General features: G+C 41.6%; 1 protein-coding gene across 3 annotated transcripts in view; it reads right to left on the reverse strand.

Annotated features, from left to right (window-relative positions):
* The window catches only part of pawr (PRKC, apoptosis, WT1, regulator), a 66,860-nt gene extending 50,525 nt beyond the window's left edge, over positions 1-16,335 (reverse strand). Inside the window, exons 1-2 of one of the 3 annotated variants that reach the window (XM_080291885.1) lie at positions 16,195-16,335; positions 15,256-15,962 (exon numbers count right to left, since the gene is read on the reverse strand). In XM_080291885.1, coding sequence (XP_080148011.1) covers positions 15,256-15,822 — 567 coding nt within the window. In that variant the 5' untranslated portion in view covers positions 15,823-15,962; positions 16,195-16,335. The remainder of the gene's footprint in view (positions 1-15,255; positions 15,963-16,194) is intronic. The other 2 variants (XM_080291887.1, XM_080291886.1) reach the window with 2 other exon arrangements.
* Positions 16,336-21,688: the final 5,353 nt, after the last annotated feature.

Genomic DNA, 21,688 nt, shown 5'->3' on the forward strand with positions numbered 1-21,688 from the left:
ACTGATGAGAAGTTTCATTGGCTATGAATCTTTTAGGACTCCATCAGCGCCACAGGCAAAGGTTAATACCTAGAGAAGGAGAGAAGCCTCGAAGACACCTCGATGCTAAAATCTGCCACTCTGACAGGCTTCAACTAAAAGAACGACTGAAACGCGTCTGCAGCCGTCCATTCAACTTTCACTCAGAGGTGTTACGACCAGACGCCAACAAGTAGAAACCACCAAATAAAGCTACACTTTTTAAATCAATAAAGATAAATAAAGATATAGCTTTTAAAGAACAAACATAGCGGTCTCAATTATTCCACAGCTGGAATCGGCTTGGCTCATAGTTTACATCACCGAGCCTGGTGATGCAAAATTAAAGGGGTGAGCGCACAGACCCCTGAGGAAAATAACATGGAAGAAATTACATGGTCTGTCTGCACTTTACCGAGTGTCTCATAACAAGTGGTTGTCTTCTAGTGCATTGCAAATCATGTTTGCCAGCCGTCCTCAGTTACTGGGAATAGAGTGAAAAGCCCCGATTTGTTGATACTTTTTTGAAAGTATCACCTTAAAAAGGTTTTAAATTTTGTTTTCATATTTTTAAAATATTCACTTTATGCTTTAAAGCATCGTGACAACTCATCAGCCTGATTAGACGAGAAAAGAGAAAGATGATTGGTCCCGGTCTGTGAAGATCGGAGATCAGAGAACAAATCACGGCGTCTACATCCCACTCTGTGCTGTGACCTTCCTGTCCGATAATGACAGGCATCTTAAATGAATTTACCCGACATGCTTTATGTGTGAATTCAGAGAGTACGTTTGTATAACACAGACACAATTTAACAGTGGCAAACAGATGTTTCAGCTGCAATATGAAGCCTGTTTGTCATAGAAAGCGGGGAAACAGACAAACAGAAAAAATATTTATGATCAGTCTGACTTGAAAACAGGTTACAAAATCAACATCAAGGAGAATCTTGCCCAATAAGCACAGATGACGTAGTTATCGAGGCAGGGTTAAAAGCACCTCGGACAAAACAGCTTGAGCAACGTCAAAGAAAAACACAGCAAGGGTCGATATGAATCCGACATAGCTCTGATGATTCATGCTGACATTATGTTTAAAAGAGAGCAGAAAGGCCAAGAAGTGACGCAAATCTTTTTCCTCCTTTTTAAACAGTTGTTGAGCGCGTCTGACAACGTGTTGGTTCTACTAAAAAAAATAAAAAATAAAAAAAAAAGAGCGAGTCTCATCCCAAGTCCAAAGTTCAAAACACAAGGAGAATGGATATGACAAAAATCTGTTTTTCCCACCAAATATTGCCAACGCCACAGAATCGGACCTCTGCACTCTACCAAGAAACCAAAGGTGACGAGGTCAGCACAGCCGTCTCACAGCAAGGAGATCCTGGGTTCAAATCATGCTGCATGGAGTCTCTATAGGTAATCCAGCTTCTTCCCACAGTCCAAAGACATGTATGTTAGGTTAACTGGCAGCTCTAAATTTAGCATCAGTTTGACTGTTAGCCTGTCCATGGTGTAACTGTGAGTCTCTCTGCTGTGTGCTGCTGATAGTCCTCTGAGTTATTCTGCATGTCTCAGAGTGGACACTTGGGTTCTACATCTTGCTACATTACCGAAAGTACAGCACAAGTTTCCACCAAGCGTTTATCCACCTAAAACCAAAGACAGCTGAAAAAAGTCACACCGAAACAGCTGCTGAATCATTACTCATCTAGAAACAGTAGCAAGATGCTTCAACCTCTTCTGGTGATGGTGGGTGAGGCAGGCTGGGTCAGAACATTGGCAACAAAAGATGACACGTCGGCAGTAGGAAAATGTCATTAAGCCAATTATGGCCAAGTCATCTCATAAAACACATGAATCCTCTGCTTGTTGGTCAAACGACTTCACAATCAATTAAAGAGTGCTGTATGTAAACTGAAAAGGATCGAGAGGATTTCTCTCTTCTGTTAGGCAAAGACGCGACCTCTGATCAGTCTTTCTTTTTGGTTAGTGGACCTGCATTCATGTCGGCCAGTCCAGATGCATTTGTCAAAGTATTGCTAAGAAGTCATGATGCTTTATTCCAGAAACTGTAGTTGAAAATGCAAATGTTTGTTTGCATGTCACTCCACTGTATGGAAGTTGATCAATATATAATTGGAATAGTCATAACCCCTTCTTTACTTTTACTACCTTTAAAACTAATGTATTTATTGCTCTAACAAAATATGCATTTTATAAATTGTGTGGCAGAGCGTTTCCTCCATCTGGAAACTCTCCAGTCTTCCTGATTATGCTTCTCATTTTATGATAATTTTGTTAACTGGATAAATGCCTATACTGCAGCTTAGGCTGTTAAATATGAGGCATTCTACTGTGTAAAAACAAATGCACAATAGTCCCCTTCAGTTCATAAAAGTTTATTAGTTTTTTACGATGGTAGCAGAACACTTTGGTGGCCGAGCTGTGCTCAAGTTCACTGTGGTGAAAATCTTGAAAATATTTGCTCATTACTCACTAAAGCAATGCATCCAGCTATTAACTGGCTGGTCTTACAAACTGCACCGCATACTTTAACTCTGAGGGCTCAAAATGAAGAAAAAGAATGCACACTCCACGTCTGCACTACACAACAGACCCTCAAATGTATATTTTCCAAGTCAACAAGAGGAGAGCCTTTTGTAAGTAGCATTGTGTCCCAAAGTGGCACACTGCCTTGGTAAACACAACTGTACACACACGTTCAAGAGGATGTTGACACACAAAGACACTCGAGCTTCAAGGCAGATGCATGAGAGCAGGTAAGGCCTTCTTTCAACTGAAGCCAGTTTCTGGCTTCTCTCTTGTGGAGGAAAGCTTAAAGATCAAGGCTTCATGCGTTTGGCAGTTTAGAGCCACATATTTGTTCAATTTCAAGGGTTCAACTGCGTGCATTCCTTGCCCCTTTCACTGAGCCATGTTTTCAATACTGTGTCCTTTTGAAGTGTGACTTTCTGTGGCCCGTGTGCATCTTTTCAAACAGCCATGCGTCGGGAGAATATCCTTCGCAGCTATCTGACTTTCAGTAGAAAGTTGAAAATTAATTCAATCCGTTGGTATTTCTACTGCAGCCAAAATTACCACATAAATCCTCACACAACTTGTTCTAATAAATATTATTTGTTTTCATTCAAGGGCAACCCATGTGCCAAGAGCACCACTGAAGTTTCATATTAAAATATGCATTTTTGCAGTTCTGTTTATGAAAATTAAGTTTGTCCTCTTTGCGGTGAGAAAAGACGAGAAAACCTGCCAAACAAAGCACTGGTAAGACTTGAAAACATCATCCTGTTCAGCAGCATTTCCCCGTCTAACTCCTCAACTTTCCCTCTTAAGCTCTGCAAACCGTAATCATGTTTGTCCATCATTTGTCGAGTGGAGGTTCGGCCACACGTGTTAAACCAGCTCCTCTGATAGCAGCGATGTTCACAGAGCAGTTTGAGTGAGTCCCGTGGTGACATAACCCAGAGGCAGTGCGTGAAACCTGTTAGACTGCAGACAAAAATCTGCCTGTTAGTGTGCATTCACTCATGCAAATATAACTGAGGCTTATTGTCCCCAATGCAATAAAACCACAGCGTGAGCAGAGCTATGGCTGTCTCTGGTCGAATCATGAATGAGGCTGGGCTCATTTCAGCCAAAGTGTACTTTGATATTTTAAATTTTAAATACTTTTGAGACTTAAGTGATGAGATGATAACAAAACCTGCTGAAAGGATACATTACTAGTTGAGTCTTTGGCATCTGAAAACTAACAGAGGTGCAACTTTACACTTGCAGTTAAATCTTTAACTTTGAGATCCACTGCTTCCTTACTTCCACATTCACAGCAAAGCTGCTAACAATCCTGGAAGTGCTTTTAACATCCAAGAACTGTTCTGTTCTGGGAAGTTTTGAAAACATGAACTTGATTGGACTTTTCTCAAACTATAAAAAACCGGAAAGTTTGTTGAAGATTGAGCTGAACTTTTAGAAACTATGTGCAGTATTTCCTCTCTGCTTTTATGTCGGAGTCTGTGCTGTTTAGGCATTTTCTGTAAATACCTAGCTACACTAATAAGTAGGGGTGCACAGATACTCGTATCGATATTGAACCGTTCGATACAGTGCTTTCGGTTCGGTACGCATATGTATCGAACAATACAAAATTTTTAATTTATTTTATCAACTTTCCTTCGGACGATGCTGTCTGTGTTGAGCGCTCAGTGGATCTGCGCTCGACAGTGCAGCCTAGGCGGAGTAGTCGAACGCAGATTCACTGAGCGCAGGGCAAGCTAGCCAGACAGAAGTTAAGCTCTCCTTGCAACATGGCAAATTGAACCTCCCCCACCCTCATTCAGATGTGGCGTTTGGAATTATTTTGGTTTTCATGTGACGTATGACCCTGAAGGTAAGCGCGTCATGGACTAAAGTAAAACTGTATGTTGGATGTGCCACGCAATGCTCAATTACATGGGTGGGAGCTAGTGTGTTAGCCGTCCAGCCCCACGCACGGGGCGATCGGCGGTAGCTCGTTAACGGAGATTTGCCGTGTTGTGGCGTTAACGTCATTTCAACGAGATTTACGCTGACAGCACTAGTGGGAACACAACAAATATGACTGCACATTTACACCGACATCATCCTAGTGCAAAGACAAGTGGAAGCAGACAAAAACAACAAGCAGGCATGCTACAAACTTTACCCGAGTCATTTAGACAGCCGTTAGCACATGATTCTCCTCATGGGGACCTGATATGTTTAATATGCTGCTGAGAATATAGCCCAGAAGAAGCGGATAGTATAGCTTTTATTTTGGAAAGAGCCATTTCTCTGTAATAAACTCTCTTTTCCAAAGATGCTGTACTGTGACTGAGCCTTTTCTGAATTCTCTAACGTACATAAGAAACAGCACAAATAATTATGCAATCAGTATTATAGCACATGCCTGTTTACATTTTTCCATTGCTACTTCAGTTGGAGCTTGCATCAGTTTGTATGGCGTGATTAAACATCATGCTAGCTACTTTAACCTAATATCAAAAAGACCAAACAACGCTGCACAACTGAACTGAGGAAATGTAAAATCTGTCCATTTAAAAAGAGACACTGCATCTCTCCTAACTTTAAGGCAACATTAAACCGTGCAATACTCTTCACCCATGACTGTATTTCCTCCTGCGCGTCCAATCTCATTGTTAAGTTTGCAGATGACACTACAGTGCTCGGACTTATATCCAACAATGATGAGACAAACTATAGGACAGAGGTGCAACAACTAGTCATGGTGCCACGACAATAACTTGGTCTTAAACACCAAAAAGACCAAGGAGATCATTGTAGATTTCCGGAAGAGGGGTCATAACAACCATCTGCCTCTCTTCATTGGCAGTGAGGCGGTGGAGAGGGTGAGCAGTTTTAAATTCTTGGGGGTAACTGTGACCGAGGACCTGTCCTGGGGCAACCATATCACCTCAGTTGTACGGAAGGCCCAACAGCGCCTCTACTACCTGAGGAGACTGCGGAGCGCACACATTCCCAGATCTCTGATGTTGAACTTCTACAACTGTGCCATCAGCAGCGTTCTGACGTATGGATTTCTAGTGTGGTTCCCCAGCTGCACCAAGGCCGATCAGCAAGCACTCCAGCGGGTGGTGAAAGAAGCTGGCAGAATTATTGGAACAAGTCTGCCAGAGATCAGTAATATCTTCCCCACTCGCTGTCTGAGGAGGGTGCACAGTATCCTGCGGGACCAACATCACCCTGCGCGCCACCTTTTCCATCTGCTGCCCTCAGGGAGAAGGTACAGGTCTATACAGGCCAGAACATCCAGACTGGCCAACAGCCTGTATCCACAGGCTGTGAGGCTCCTGAACTCTCTGCCCCCCTCTCACGGACAATAACCATATCCAACTTCTTAATAGCAATGAACTGGTCTGCATTGGTGCATCATATCTTTATTCTCTTCCCCCTCCTGCCCCCCCCCCCCTCTTTCTTAAATAGATAACTATCATATCTGATATCATATCTCACAGTACAATAATATTGAATGGGTTGCATTGTTGTATTTTGTCATGTTTCTCAGGTCTTTGTCTGAATTTCTACGAACATTATTGCTAAGGATTGTCTTATTGCATTGGAGTCACACTGGGTTAAATATGTACACTTGGGTTTTAAGGGGTATTTATTATTTTCTTCTTTTTTTTGGGTTGTATGGAAGCCCCAAACGTAATTTCATTGTTCTTGACAATGACAATAAATAAATAAATACCAAATACCAAATACCATACAGGAAAAAGGTAGTCTGAAATATCTTGTCAATGTAGAGCACAGACCAAAGGATTCAGAAGCTACAAAATGTGACCCAGACTCTAAAATAGAAGAGAGTGGGAAAGGGAGGCTGGGGTCTCCAAGTAATTCTACTTTAATGAATACAAACAGACGAGCTCCCAAATGCCTACACAGAGCGGCCTGATTAGGGCTGACTCACAAATTCCCCACAGTCGTCAGCAAACACACAGGAATGTCCGACAAGTAGGTTACACACTGCAGACGCACCAAGTCACAACATTCGCCTCCTCGTTTGGTCCCCAATTTTGTTTCTTAACACCCCCTGCTAGGTTAGCGCTGTATGTGTGTCCGCATGTGGTCAAACCAGCGAGATCCCCTGCAGCAAAGTACAGAGTGATCCCCAACAACTACACAACGGAGGGAGGCTTGTTTCTAAGAAGCGGAAGCATGAAACCGATTATCGTTTATCTGTGCGTGCCTCCACGCACACAAAAACAAAGTGCACTTTTATAAACTGCATGCCAGTTACTGTAACACACACCAGATCTTGTTTGTTTTCTCAGCTTAAATGCTGGTAATGAAGACAAAAATAAAGGAAATGAATTATGACATAGGCTCTGCAATACGCTGATATAAATGTCAAACAAAAAGGTGCAAAATTACTGAGTAAAGAGAGAGACGTGAACTTTAAAGCCAAAACAATGTCCCGAACCGAAGGTCAGATGAGGACGAGGCTATTCACTCTGACATCGTTTTGCGCCTGCAGAGAAAACAGTCAGGATGGATTCTGTTAAACACTTGCATGGCTTATGGATGGTGGGTACTCAGTTAAACGGCCTTTACCACATTTGACCAGTACAAACGCCACACCATTGATCATTTTCTGCTCTATTCAGCAGCTTGTTTTGAAATTCCAGGCTGACACGAATACAACAATACGTCAATTGATCGCAAACTTCTCCATCCTGGATATGCGCACACTCAAGAGTTAAAGATTAGCCAGAAAGATGGCAGAAGACTCTCAAGCAGAATCAACACGTTTCACTGTGTGTAAAAACAAATCTGCATCAATGGACATCAGTGCTCAGGCTGATTGTATCACCTACATCTGATCACATTTGTGAGAAAGTTCAGTGAGGTCTCGACTTATAGCCGAGCCGGCCTCCAGGCAAACATGCAGGGTGGCTTTCACCTCACAAGATTTAGACTGATTCTGCATGACCGTGCATTCCTGTGCACGCTGCGCAGGGGGTATGTCGTTCTTCAGTAATAATCTACAAAGTCCCTGAACCCACATAACTAAAGAGCAGTGACCTAGATAAAAGATAGTTTGAACTTTGTGTGCAGATTGCAGCAAAACTCCAAAAGTAAATGTCAAACTGAAAAGGCAAGTGATCGTTTAATGTCTGAAATGAACAGACTACTAACGGGATGGTCCAATTTTTAGTGACATCTTGCAGTTTTAAGTCAGTCACAATTCTTGTGTTTTGTCCCTCTCAAGCAGAGTGAAACTGTCATGTATGGTCATTTATGTAATTATATATGGCAGAATTTGCAGTCGTACAGTGCTTGATAATCCAATATGGCTCTCCTACCAGTAATGATAGATGGATGGTTTCATATAAGGTTGTAATTTTACTTGCTTTGTGACCTTTTTTCCCCTCAATTTGTTTGTTTTTGTTTTATTTGTTCTCACAACAAGTAATTCCGCCAAGAGAGTTTGAAGTTTTATCCCATTTTTGAAACCAAGCCCAAAGTCTCATAACAAATGTCCACAATGTACTCTCTGGTAAGAGTTTACATTCAGTTAACGGCTGAGCTGAACGTACCAAAATAACAGAGTTTACTTTTTGTTAATGATCTAATCAAGATAAAGCAATCAGACCTGTGGTAAACAAGAGTGTTACACCCTCCAAACCAGGGGCGCCAAACTCATTTTACATCGTTGGCCACATACAGCCCACTTTGATCCCAAGTGGGCTGGACCAGTGAAAATATCTCATGGACTCAATCTGAGATATTTTAATATATGTATATTAAAAGAAGTGCAATTTAAAACATCTCAGTTTTTCCACATGATAAAGAAATGCTGCTTTGGCCCTAAATTTTAAGACATATGTAAATTTACAGAATACTTCTGTTAGCTCATTGAGCTCACCGTTCTGAAATTAAAAATCTATAGTTTTTTTACTAATTGCAAAGACATTTTTAGCTCTGTTTTTTGTGAACCTGCTGTTAAAAATCAAACATTTCTATAGCAGACAGTGGGAAAACAGGAACCTTGTTATTTAATGGTTTATCCATTTTAAAAGTGTTTATCTTTATCAGTAGAAAAGGCTATAAAACTTAAGAAAACGCAGTTTAAAGTGTAAAATGAATGTCCTCTTTCACGTTTTTCAAATCCAGGTTGAGCCAGTGGGCCAGAATGGCCCTCAATTCTGGCCCCCGGGCCTTATGTTTGACACCGCCGCTCTAAGCAAACTAAGGCGGGGGGGGGACAAAAACAAAAAATCTATTTGGAAGATTTGTTGATGGCCAGTTGTACGAGAAAGCACATGTGGTTTCTTTACACCCATCTCCTAAATGTAAGCAGATATGAATCAGTAGCAAAGTGTTACTGCCGTCTGTTTGAAAGTACACAAATTTATACACTCATTCTACTTTCAGGACTTTAAACATTCTGTTTAAAATCCTTTTGGTTTCTTTTAATGATTTATCAATGATTTTAACTGTACAAACAGTCATAAATTCTCTGACCAAAGACCAAGTTATAAATGTACACACACACACACACACACACACACACACACACACAGTAACATTTCCATCTCACAGCCTGTTTAACACTGATCTGATGCCTTCTGACAGCATAATGGCTGCTCACCTGGTCAGAGGTCACTTTAATGGGAGCAAGCATTTATGTAACAGTCTTACAAACTGAGCTAACCCATGTGTCACAGCCCATTACAAGGGTGCTGTGTGCTTTATGTGGTGTTGATAGGTGCCTGGTGGGTTGGTAAAGACTTCATCGTGGAAGCAGATCAGCTCCTTCCTTCCTTTGCTGAGGCCACAGACAAGGGCTTTTGTAAACAATTCAAAATGCTCTCCTTGGAAACTGGTGCTTCTCGCTTGGAGGAACTTCACTTTTACGAACACGTGCTTTAATTAAACAGGTTAGCATTCCTGCTGTTCAACCAACAAATGAAAAGGAGGAAACAAAACACCCGGCCCAAATAGCCCAATGCTTACCTAAGCCTATGATAAAATCCCTGTGGTATTTACTGTGATGATGTGACCTTGTTTGGAGAAGGTTTTAAACACCAAGTGAAGCACACTCCACCCCATGCAAATTTACATTCTTGCATGCTTTTGTCCAGCTGTGAACTGAGAGCCTTTAATAAGCAAACTACTGCAGACTTTAATTTCTACTGTCAGTTTATTGCAGCTTTAAACTTTAGCCAACTTTTTTGTGCCTTGCATTTACTGAACTGCACATTTTAGGTCACTTCAACTATAACGAGCTTGAAGAGCCAAAAGTCAAAGATTCTTTTAAATTTAAAGTTTAAATTCTGTTTGTGGCAGTTTGCATTCATTTCCACAAAACAACCAAAACTTTAGTCAAAGAGAAATATCAGCAACTTTCCCAACTGTGACTCCATTTGTTATGCAGACGAGAGTTAACTCAAAGGTCTTGGACTGCAGCCGGCAATGACCAGATAACTTGCATAGCAATTATAAACCTATTTTCTTAACCGTTTTTTAAAAACAGAACATGGACAAGAACATAGACCTGGAGTTTGCCCAACTCACTGGAGAGGCAGCTAAATAATACTTAAGACTGGCACATTAGTAAATTGCCCACCTTGTAAGGAAGGAAACATAAGGACCAAAGCTAGCCAAGTCACTTTAACTTTCAAAATAAGAGCAAGGAAATTGTCCGGCAGTGAAGCGTGCAGTGAAAAGTTTTATATGCATTGATTCTACAGAGGAAAGAAACTTTATAGATATTTTGTCACAATTCTCATCTTGATCCGTTAACTGATTTTTATGAAATTTTAAATCTGTTAAATGTCATTTTCTAGCATAAAAATTATGGCTTGATCACCATGGTGATGGTGATGATGGCGATGTTGTGCTGAGCAAAAACTGCCTATTTTCCTTGTAATGTTTTATAAGGTCACATGCTCTATTTTCAGTTTTTCCTCAAATATGTTAAAAGAAAAAAAAAATCTGCTGATCTTCATCCATTCTGTGAAACCAATTTTAAACATTTTCTCTGCATCTGGATTTGGGTTGGAAGGAACCAAACGTCTGCCCTCAGCATGGCCCTTCTCCAAACTTTCACCCTTCAATGAACTTCACCAAAGAACAAAATGGAGCAGAAACTAATTTGGGAACAAACAAGGCAGGGGTGTTTGAATTTAAGGTATTTGCTGATTAATGTCAGTGCAGACTGTATCTGTGAGAGCAGATGAAAGAACCAATGCCAAAACTCAACTGTGCACGAGCCCAATTTGAGTTGCACCACACTGCACTTCATATACAGTTATATACACTTTATCCTGAAACAGTTTTATTGTGTATCCTGACACGCACATGGATTTTTGGTGAAATTTCCATGTGGAAGGAATTCAGATGAAGTGTTTGAATAGACTACAGCTCGCTCTCCGTGAACTCTGTGCAGCTCTGGATGCCTGTGACTGATGTGCTGATTAGCTCAGTTTGAGGTGTGTCCTTTTGTCTGCACCATTTTTAGTTCTCAGTAATGTGTCATGTGATGCAAACACAAAATATCTCTGTGTTTTTCCACATATTCACAACAGGTCTGTTGCTAAACCTGCATTTGCTGCAGGTGCCATTTCACAAGTTGCTCCTGACTGGTAGTGCAGGAAACCTAAGTACACCCTTACTGCTGCCATAGAAATCAAGATATTAAGTAGCAACCAGGTGCTACTAGTCAACTGTCCTGAATTAACCGATCACCTGGAAGCGTGAGCACCTCTAAGCAAAAATTTTGGCAGTTTGTAGAGCTGGAACATTCAGGTGTGAATGAACATGATGTCACAACTTTCCCAGGAGTGGGCGTCCCCACAAATTCACACCTAGGTCACACCCAGACTGTGCAATACCTGGAGAAAATAATAATAATAATAATCATCATCATCATCGCAGACTCTACGCGCCTCAGCATGTAAAACATTAATCTTCGTGACAGCCAAGAAAAAGACGGAACAAGTATGGCTTGTTTGGAAGAGTTGCTTTCTTTAGAAATCTTTAGTTTAGCATTTATTAGCTTCAGTGAAGGAAGAGTTAAGAAATCTCAATCTTAATAAGCAGATGCTTCCCTGATCATTTCATCATTGTTGCACAGGTGAATTTGGCCAAACTGACTAGGATTAAATCGAAAGACTAGTTGCAAGTGCATAATATCATTGTAATTGGTTCTTTTGAGCCATTTTCAGTTGAAAACACATTTTTCCTACAACCTAGTTTAGTTTAATTTTAATTAGTCATGTCTGGTTCATGTGTTAACAGGTTAACATGAGTTTGTACGAAGCCTAAAGTGTATTAACAACTCTGTGGTGTCACAAATAACTAAGTTAAACAGGGAGCCCTCTTGTCTCCTGTATCATCCCATCGCCAGAGTGTTAACTGCGTGAGCACTCGGTCCAGCATTGCACCTTAAACCTGTTGACCTCCTTTTCAATGACGCTGCAGACAAATAGCTGCGAGGGGCCGGATAGCTCCACGCTCCCCAGCAGTGTTTGTGGAGCAGACTCAGTCATGTACATGAAACACAAAGTTCACTGGCTGGAGCGGCAGACCACAACCTCATAACTCTCAGAGGTCATGCATTTTTTTTAAAAAGCAACGGCACAATGAGCGACATGACTCATCACCACAAGACTGCAGGCAGCGTGACCTGATGGGAAACGTGCTTACATCACAACCCAAAACATTTTAAGATGAGAGAACTCACTGAATCTAAACTCTTGTTTTCGCATTCCTCAGACACATACAATGTGCTGTGCAGGTCAAAGGTCAGCATCGGCAACAATGCCCTCGGACCCGCAGGAGTGAGCAGGGTGAGAGAAAGGAGACACCGTCCCGGCTCGCTGGACGAGGTACTGACTGATGCAATGCAGAGCTGGGAGCTTTTATCGGGCCATTATGGCCTCAACAGGCAGAAGATTGGGTTCCCAGGATGCTATGAAATCCCGCTCAGCAGCTATTATGCTGCACAGAACGAGCGGGGAGATAATCCCAGGCATCTCTATTCACACCTGTCCACTAATATTCACATCACAAAGGCAGCTTGTGTGAGCAAGTCTTCATTTGCATAGTTTGGTGTGTCCCCCCCCCAATCCAACAGGAGGAGAAAAGAGAAAACTTTTCACAAAAGGAGTCCATCTGCCGGGCAACCGGTTTCTGGATTTTTGTGTTTCCATCTGTGTGCAAAGCTCACAGGATCTCAAACCATGAGATAAAGCTTCCATAATTAAAGCTGGATTATAAAACTTACAGTTGGGTAAACATTACTTTTAAATGGTGACACAATGCCAAAAAACTTAGAATATTAAGAAGAATATTAAACTAAAACAACAAAAGCACTACTTTTTTTTTTCCAATACAGATAAAAAAGTAGGAGCTAGCGTCACTAATTCATCAATAAACAGAACAATACAACATCAAAAAACTTTAATTTTATATTTTTTGTAGAATCTGAGTGTTATATTTGAGTTAATGAGGTATACAGTAATTGAAAATCTTTACTTTTTCCTGAAGGGGTTACTGCACCAGAGGCAGTGCAGGAAATGACTTCAAACTGCAACTTTAGGAAGTCTGAAAATACTCAAGACAAATTTAAGATGCTGGAGGTTGATTATAGGAGTACACCCTTTAATGGTGAACTCAAACCAGGCAAGTGTGCTCAAACCAAAGTCCAGTTCAGTAATGAGCGTTTATGCTTCATCGTGCTCGGTTCAGCCCACTAAAACAGATGAGATTGGGAATGGTTCACTGAACTCAGGCGCGGTAATCATCTGGTTTGATTGCACTTCCTTAAGACGAGCTGCTCCGTGCAGTATGACTGAAATGTGATAAATACATGAAGGCAGATGAGAGCACTGTACCCAGAAATAAACAAAAAAGCCTCAAAGTACAAAGAATCATGGCGTCCTCTGATCTGTGCACGAGCGCTTTTCTTTAACTGCAACAAATGCATTTACATAACTGACATAGCTGCCAAACAGATACGATCGTCTAAGCTGGTAACCGTCTGACCCTGCTGACCTTCTGAATAACTGGCACGGGTTTGCGAAAGCATCAGACACGTGTCAAAATGTCCCCGGGGATGCTCCTTCGAAATCACCGGCATAACTATAACGCGAAACACGTGCATTAATCTCATGTTACGCAGGTTTCTGATTGCCCGACTTGAGGAAAAGTTTGGCTTCCCATTCAGGAAATCTGTCACATTATATTTACCAGCAGAGGTACTTCAGCAGCTGAAGACAAAAGTCAAAGATTGATCTTTGGCTGCCTGCAGTCACCTGGGCTTTAGGTCTCCATTTGATCACCGCTAACGGAAGATAAGCGGACCAGTTTAATCACTGTTATCCAACTCCAGGTGACGACGCTTGACAAAGTATGATGATCACAACCTACCAATCAGAGTTGTGGAGTCAGATGAATACAAATGCTTTCAGCAATGAACCTTTTTTTAAACCTGCATAGTATTTGTCATTTTATTTAACAAATGTAGTGATCTGCCTTCAGCTGTTCATAATTAACTTTTAAATAACAATTAAAAAAACATTAACAGGAATTAGGTTATGTAAATAGTTTACAAGCACACTGGGCACAGTGTTGGACTGCAAGAACATCAGCATCACCATAGCACCCAAGTCTAGTGCACAGAAAACCTGCAGTTTCTTTCATTGGACACTTAAAGCTGAATTCAAAACCAGCAGGTACGTCCATCTTTTATACTCATACTCACTATACTTTTCGGGATAAGGACCTGCCTCAGGAAGTTCTACAAACTTTCTCAGACCACAGCACTTCCACTTCTTTCTCCCTCTTCCCCACTCACACAAATCAGCTCACCACCTCATCAGATCACCTCCTACCTCCCCCAATAATAGACGGTTCGCCCACTTTACTACATAATGAGCTGCCTATGGGCTCGATCTAGCATATCTGGCGCAGCCCAGAGTGCTGAAGCCCAGTATTACAGCCTGGCTTGTGACCAGTTTTCAAACGGCTTTGCTCGGCACTGCTGAGCACCTAATAACAGGATGCGAGGCTCCAACTGACAGGCTGGTCAAACTCCAAGTTGTGCTGCCCCAGGGGCATATTGTTCTGGGTGGCTATCAAATAGGAGAATGAAAGGTGGTCAGAACACCATCCCCTTACCAAAAAAGAAACCAACAAAAAACAAAAGGGTGGGCATCTATTCCGAGAATTTCTGTGTAATTTGAGTGTTTTTTCAGTGTTGGCCAAGCTTCATATCAGAGTTCCTGCATGTGTCTGAACCACAGGAATCGGCCAGGAGTGCGAGATGATTTAAATCCAATAACAATGAATGTGCAACACACATACTGTACACCTCCACCCTCTCCCACCATCTGAGAACTGCTTTCATTTCTCTCCAGCAGAGGCTCGATTAAACCAGACACATGTATGGGAGGAATTTGGAGTGTAGGAAGGCAAGTGGTGTTCAAGTGCAACACACAGAAGCCACTATTTCCTTACAAAAAATAAAAATGCACAAGCATTAAGCATCCACCTATTTCCACATACAAGAGGCTAACTTTCACTAATACTTTTTTGGGAATACTTTTATTCCCAATAGAGAAAAAACATGACCAATCCCAAAATGGGCCTCCAAATTATACCCATTCTGATGTTAAGGTGAATCGCTGCCCTCTTTTTCCCCCGACTCACCTCATTGGATGGTATGTTCACGACACCTGTGGATCTCCTCTTTTCCCTTAACTTCCTCTTCTCGATCTGTCCTTTCCCCTTCCTGGCGCTGGGCCCGGTGCTCTTCTTCTCCTTGCCCTTGCTGCTGGGTGACGGGCTTTCCTTGTCACTGTCGTTGCAAGCCATGGGAGTAGAGTCCTGAGTCTTCTCCGGCTGAGGCAGGGCCTTCTTCAGGTTGCTTCCCGGCGTGGCTGAGGGTGTCACGGGGTGGTGCATTTCCTCCTCGGGCCTCTTTAGAGAAGTGCCAGAGGAGGACCGAGCAACCGCGTAGGAGGAGGGGTGGCAGTTCCCAGCGGAGGAGCTTCGGTCCGGGTTGCCGTTGTTGGTGAACTCGGTGGCCGAAGGAAGAGGAGGAGGAGATGGAGGAGGAACGGCGTTACGGCTGCTGTTTGTATTACTGGCACCCAAGGGAGTACCAGTGGCTGCGGCAATGTCCCCCAGCATTTTGGCTCTCATTTTCTCCCGTTTTGCCTTCCACTCCTCCAAAAAGTCCGTCGCGGCGCTTGACTTGAATCCGCCTGTGGCCATGATCCCTTTTTTCTGATAAGTTCAAAGTCGAAGGGAGGAAAAAAAAAAAGTAACTTAAAAGTTGAAGTTGATATGAATTTTCAGCTCTCGGTCGCTGTCCTAATTGCACCACATTCCTCAAGTGATTAACTCGGGAGCTGCTGAAAGGTAGAATGAAAATAAAAAGTCAGGACAAGTAAACTTAGCTGTTCATTATGGAGGTGTTTTCACCTCCACCTCGCGATACTCAGCGTGCAGGACGGGTTTTGTTTAAAAAGAAAGTTTACAAAGTCCGTTTATCTCTAAGGTAACTTTCCGCCCGAAAGAAGAAAGTCAGAGTGTGGAGAAGTTGACGAGAGAACAACAAAGGTATAAATTCAGGTAGAAACCCACCTGAGTGGAGCTGTCTCGGTCGCTGAACTGCTCTTCACGGTCCAACCAGGTGTGCCCGAGCTGCTCTCACATGAACTGCTGTAGTCTGCGGAGCTGGGACCCGCGGCGCTCGCTCTGCCCCTCTGAAAACACCGGCTTGAATCCCGAAAGTGGGCGAACACTTCCGACTAAAGCCGAAACAGAGGAGGGGCGCTGTGTAATAACTCTTTACTGTTCCCACAGGTGCTTTCGGGTTTAAGGTCATTTGTTAAAGCTTTTACAATACTTATCGGCGATATTTCCATAAAGATAAAGGTTAATATAGTTAATTATTTTTATCATAACATTTCTGTATTTTCATGCTTCCTTATATGTAAGTTGTGTAAAGTGTACAAAGTTTCAAGCAGCTCAGATTCTTTTATTCTGCTTGTATATATTTATATCTTTTTTCAGTTTTAATTATCATATTATTATTATTATTATTATTATTTTTACAATTGTTTCTGTTGTTTTTAAATCATTAGCTGGTTTATTTATCTAATTTATCTAATTTTGTATGTGGATACATATATATTTTCTGTTTGCCATTTGTTGTCATTGCACAGGGGAACATATTTCTTCACTGTGAATATGACAATTTTCTATAATTTTGAAAAGTATTTATCTATCTATTTTACAAAAAACTAGCCAAGACCAGTAAAATGACTGCAAAGCCCTCCTTACCTTTCTTTAATAAGTGTAAAGAAAGGAAAGGATCGGTTCCATTGTCGAATAGAAATTTGATAAACATTTTCATTTGTATAAGATCTGCATTTATGCTCTTTAGATTAGCTTTGGGGCCTTTTTATTACCTTGCCGTAAGAAGAAAAAGTGTAAAGAAGAAGCATTTTCCCCTTTGATGAGCCACCCAGTTACAAAAGCATGATTAACTGCTTCGCAAGAATAAGGGCAAGGTCTGCTGTCATAACATGTGCATGCATATTTAACAGTGCAAAAGCAACAACTCTTCACATGTACAGTTTCTTTTGTAATAAACATTCGTATTTTACTTCTTTATGATCTGAACACTGTCTCTAGGTCTAGAATTCTGTTCACCCCTGTGTAGTTATGCTGGCTTTGCATCACCACTCAGCAATCAAAATTCATTTTTTACAATTTCATTGCTGTTTTCATACTTTTTTTAGCCATCAGTTGGTCAAATTGAACCCTCTGGTGGGTCCAGACCTGTCCTTGAAAATCCATCCACTCCTTGCTTTAAGAGCTTTCTGTAATTCACTGAAAACTTTGTATTTTGCTTTGAGAGTTGAGTGGAAGTTTGAGACTTTGAAAATGTGATTGTTAAAGTCCCTGTACACCTCTGCAGCTCTGACTTGTGTCAACAGCAACAGTGTCGCTGATTTCACGTCTTCAGTGGCCCTTTGATATTTGCACAGTCACAGTGCAACACTTCGGCACAAGGGCATTTCTCAACAACTTCTCTCACGCAGGTCCCACAGAGTCCCTTAGGCACCCGATAACTCACCCAACCAGCTCTGATCAGATGAAAAACCTGCTTTCAGGGAAACTTGATCCCTGGGTAGGGTGAGGGCAACTTTCGATGACTGAGCAGTTCATTTCATCTTATTTTTGTTATGACTTGACAGTTTACAAAAAATGTGCGCTACTAAAAGTTGAAACTTCGTTGACAGCGGGAAACTCCACTTTAAAAATCGACATGCAATTATATCTGTACTCAGTTGTTGCTCTGAAATATCCGAGTCCTCAAAGTACTGAATCATGCGTTCAACAGACAGAACACATGTTTGATAACAATAATAAACCTCCATTACATTAAAAAAAGAGCAAAAAATTTCAATCTGAGATCTCAGAAAGAGCCTTTAAACAGGGATATCATCTCCTTTCTGTTTAGATTTGGTGAAAAGATGTTCTGTTTCATTTGACAGTGCCTTAAGGGGATTTGTCTTGGGAGAACAAGGCATAACGAAATGTTAGTGTGAACACTTTCAGTGTGTTTCTTAGACAGGAACAGTCCTTCTAGAAGGAATTCTTTCACCTCAGCATAGCGAAAAGCCTTCAGGCACTTACACGGCCACTTTGTTAGGTACAAACTGTTCAACTGCTTGCTAACAGAAATATCTACTCAGCCAATCACATAACTGCAGCTCTATGCATTTAGACCTGTACACATGGTCACGATGACATGCTGAAATTCAAACCGAGCATCAGAGTGGGGAAGAAAGATGATTTCGCTGACTTTGAATGCAGCACGTTGTTGTTGGTCTGAGTATTTCAGAAGCAGCTGTTTTCATAGGATTTTCCCATCAACAATCTCTGAGGAATGCTTCCTCAGTTTTGTTGAATCGATTCCATAACGAATTAAGGCAAAAAAGAAAAAAGAAAAAAGGTAACGGCAACACGCACCTAATAAAGTGGCCGGTGAGTGTATTTAGGGAGTTGTTTTGATGCAGTGTCCAAATTAACTACACTTTTTATGATCATAAAAACTGCGTTGATGATTTCTGGGCCCAAATAAGTCTCAGGATTGTTTGCAATTTCTTAAACATCACAAACTAACTCAAGAAATTCAATTTCAGCTTAGTTTACAAAAAAAGAGAGCAAGATTTCAGTTACACACTGCATATGTGGCTTCAGCAGATTTTCATCTAAATACTAAAGTGAGTATGTCTCAGAGTCTCAAATTTTCTTCTGAACTTACATTCCAAGTGAGAGCAGCATCTTGTTTTCCCTTTTCTCCTGAGAACTGGGCTTGTGAGGTGACAGGTTTGTGATTATACACCCCTTAGAGGCAGGGTAAAATCAGTAAGACAATATTCATCTTGTAGTTGCTCGACCAATAAAAAAATCCACAGTCACAGCATAAAAAAGTCCTGCGGATGATATTACTGACAGCTCGCTGGTTTTCCATTCCCTCTGATAATTTCCTGATACGTGGACAATATTTCTAAGATAGCAAAATGCAGATGTTTGTAACCTGAGAGAAAAGGTAAGCCACAAGCAATCTTCATTTGTGTTTGTCACTTTTTGTAAATGATGCGGATATTTTTATGCGATTACAGCCGTTTCAAACAAAAAACAAGATGAGTCCCAAAGAGTAAAGATTGGTTTCAGGTGAGTAAGCTGAACTGGGTCTGTATTGTAGAGTGGCTGTGGCTGTGGAGCAGGTTGCTTCCTAATCAGAAGGTCAGTGGTTTGATCCCCAGCTCCTCTGGTCTGCATGTTGTCCCAAATGCATTAGTGCGTGTATGAATGTTATAGTAGAAAAACAAACAAAACAACACAAATGGGTGAATAAGGCTTGCAGTAAGAAAGTGCTATGAGAGATCAAATAGAGTAGAAAGGCACTATATAAGCACCAGTCCATTATTCATTGGAAATAACATAATTACAGTTACTTAAATTGCCGCAATGAGCTGTGACACATCAGTCTGTGTTGCTATGATGACTTTATCTCTGTGTTTACGTGAAAAAGCAATTAAAATCCATCCATTCGCTTCCGCTTATCCTTTTCAGGGTCGTGGGGGGGCTAGAGCCTATCCCAGCTGTCTTAGGGTGAGAGGTGGGGTACTCCCTGGACAGGTTGCCAGTCTGTCGCAGGGCTAACACATAGACAAAGACAACCATTCACACTCACATTCACTCCCCCATTCACACCTATGGACAATCTAGTGTTTCCAATTAACCTATCCCCACAAACTGCAAGTCTTTGGACGGTGGGAGGAAGCCGGAGTAACCGGGGAGAACCCACGCAAACAAGGGGAGAACATGCAAACTCCACACAGAAAGACCCCGGCCTGATGTTGGAATTGAACTCAGGACCTTCTTGCTGTGAGGTAACATATTCACATATTGTTGGTGTTCACTGTCTTGCCCGATGACACTTTAGGACACATACTGAAGGAGCTGGGAATCAAAGCCACCGATCTTCCCATTAGTGGATGACCTACGCTGTCTCCTGAGCCACGGCTGCCTGACTTCACAGAAACAGGCCTTGGGACTTCTTTATGAAACATCCTGAGGTCTGATCATTGCTTTCAAGAAAGATGCTTCACAAATCCAGTTTACTTCTACTATTAGTGCACAAAGAAAATGCCAGAGAAGCTCTCTTCGAGGACAAGAAGCACAGTGACAGTTTTATGAGGGAGTCAGCAAATGACAAAACTGTTTTCAAGCTCAAGCACAAACTCAAAACAAGGAGTTAATATGATGGGAAGCCGCACAACAGCTACCAGCTCATTAAAATACAGCAGGTTTTGCAGCTTTCAGTCGAGTCTATGTATAACTTTGTTTCTAAAAACAAGTCCCAAAGACATTATCATTTCAAACCTGTTCTGGAGTTCTCCTGCATAATGAGCCGAAGTTAGAGGAAGTATAATTAATACAACATCATGCGAGTCCTTGCAGCAAACTGTTGACTGTTGCAAAGCTCCGTTTTCATTACCCTGCATTGCATTCCAGTGATATTCCAGCCACGTTCATGCCATTACCCAACTGTACAAGCACAGGTTTCTCTGCGTGCAGTGATTTAAAGCTGCTATAGGTGCTTACTGTCAGGAACCTAATTTCATGCTATGTTAATAGCCCCATAACTCACCTGTGCTGAAGGATATGAGCCTATTGGTGTTTGATTTGTGTGCGGCCAGCTTGCTCACAAGGGTGCACTGACTTTAAGGGAAGTTTACCATGGATACTCAAATGTACATATCTGAAATAGATTGGCTTACATGTTATTAGTTTGGTGTTTTTCTGCCATAAAGAGCAAAAAATGTGACCTATCCACGTGTCTCAGGAGTGAGTGGGAGGCCAGGCATTCAGCCATTATCTCTGCATGTGCTAACCCTGGTACAGATAATGAGAAAACCTGGGTGGAGCATGGGAGTGAGGTGCCTCTCCTAAAAATAAACCTTGATCTATGGACTCGGGTCACTCTGCTGCATATTTAGCATATTTCTGTCTGCTTTTGAGGAGGGGGAGAAAAAAAAGAATGAGGAACGGGGGTGCTTAAAGGCTGCTGCTAAGTGTTTCCTTTCATGCCAACACAAACGCTGCTGTGCAACTTAAATGCCCAATAGCATTCCAGTAATGCATTACTGAAATAGCCAAGCTCAGGCTCTGTATATAATGAACACTAAATTTGTATTCAAAGTACCCAAGAAGACTCTGAGAGCTTTAATAAGTGGCCCTATCATGCATTTTGTAACCCATAACACATTTATGGTAAAGAGGAATAAAATGCAGCGCTCGCTAGGCTGTAAAATGAGCAGTGCACGTAAAAATATATTATACATAACAGTGTGTAATAGCCACTCTTGCATTCACACATTTTCATTTATTTGACAGTAATGCTGCAGTCAGGAGCTATTAGGTGGGTAATTCTGTAGCGAGCAGACTCAAGCCGAGCTCGCTCCCCCATGAAATTGTTTGTCCAATCTAAGGAAGTATTCAAGAAGTGTTTCTCCCAAGCCTACCAGATGTTTGCACACAGATGTCGAGTGGG

This window comes from Astatotilapia calliptera, chromosome 17 (genome assembly GCF_964374335.1).
Source record: "Astatotilapia calliptera chromosome 17, fAstCal68.1, whole genome shotgun sequence".
Taxonomy (NCBI): domain Eukaryota; kingdom Metazoa; phylum Chordata; class Actinopteri; order Cichliformes; family Cichlidae; genus Astatotilapia; species Astatotilapia calliptera.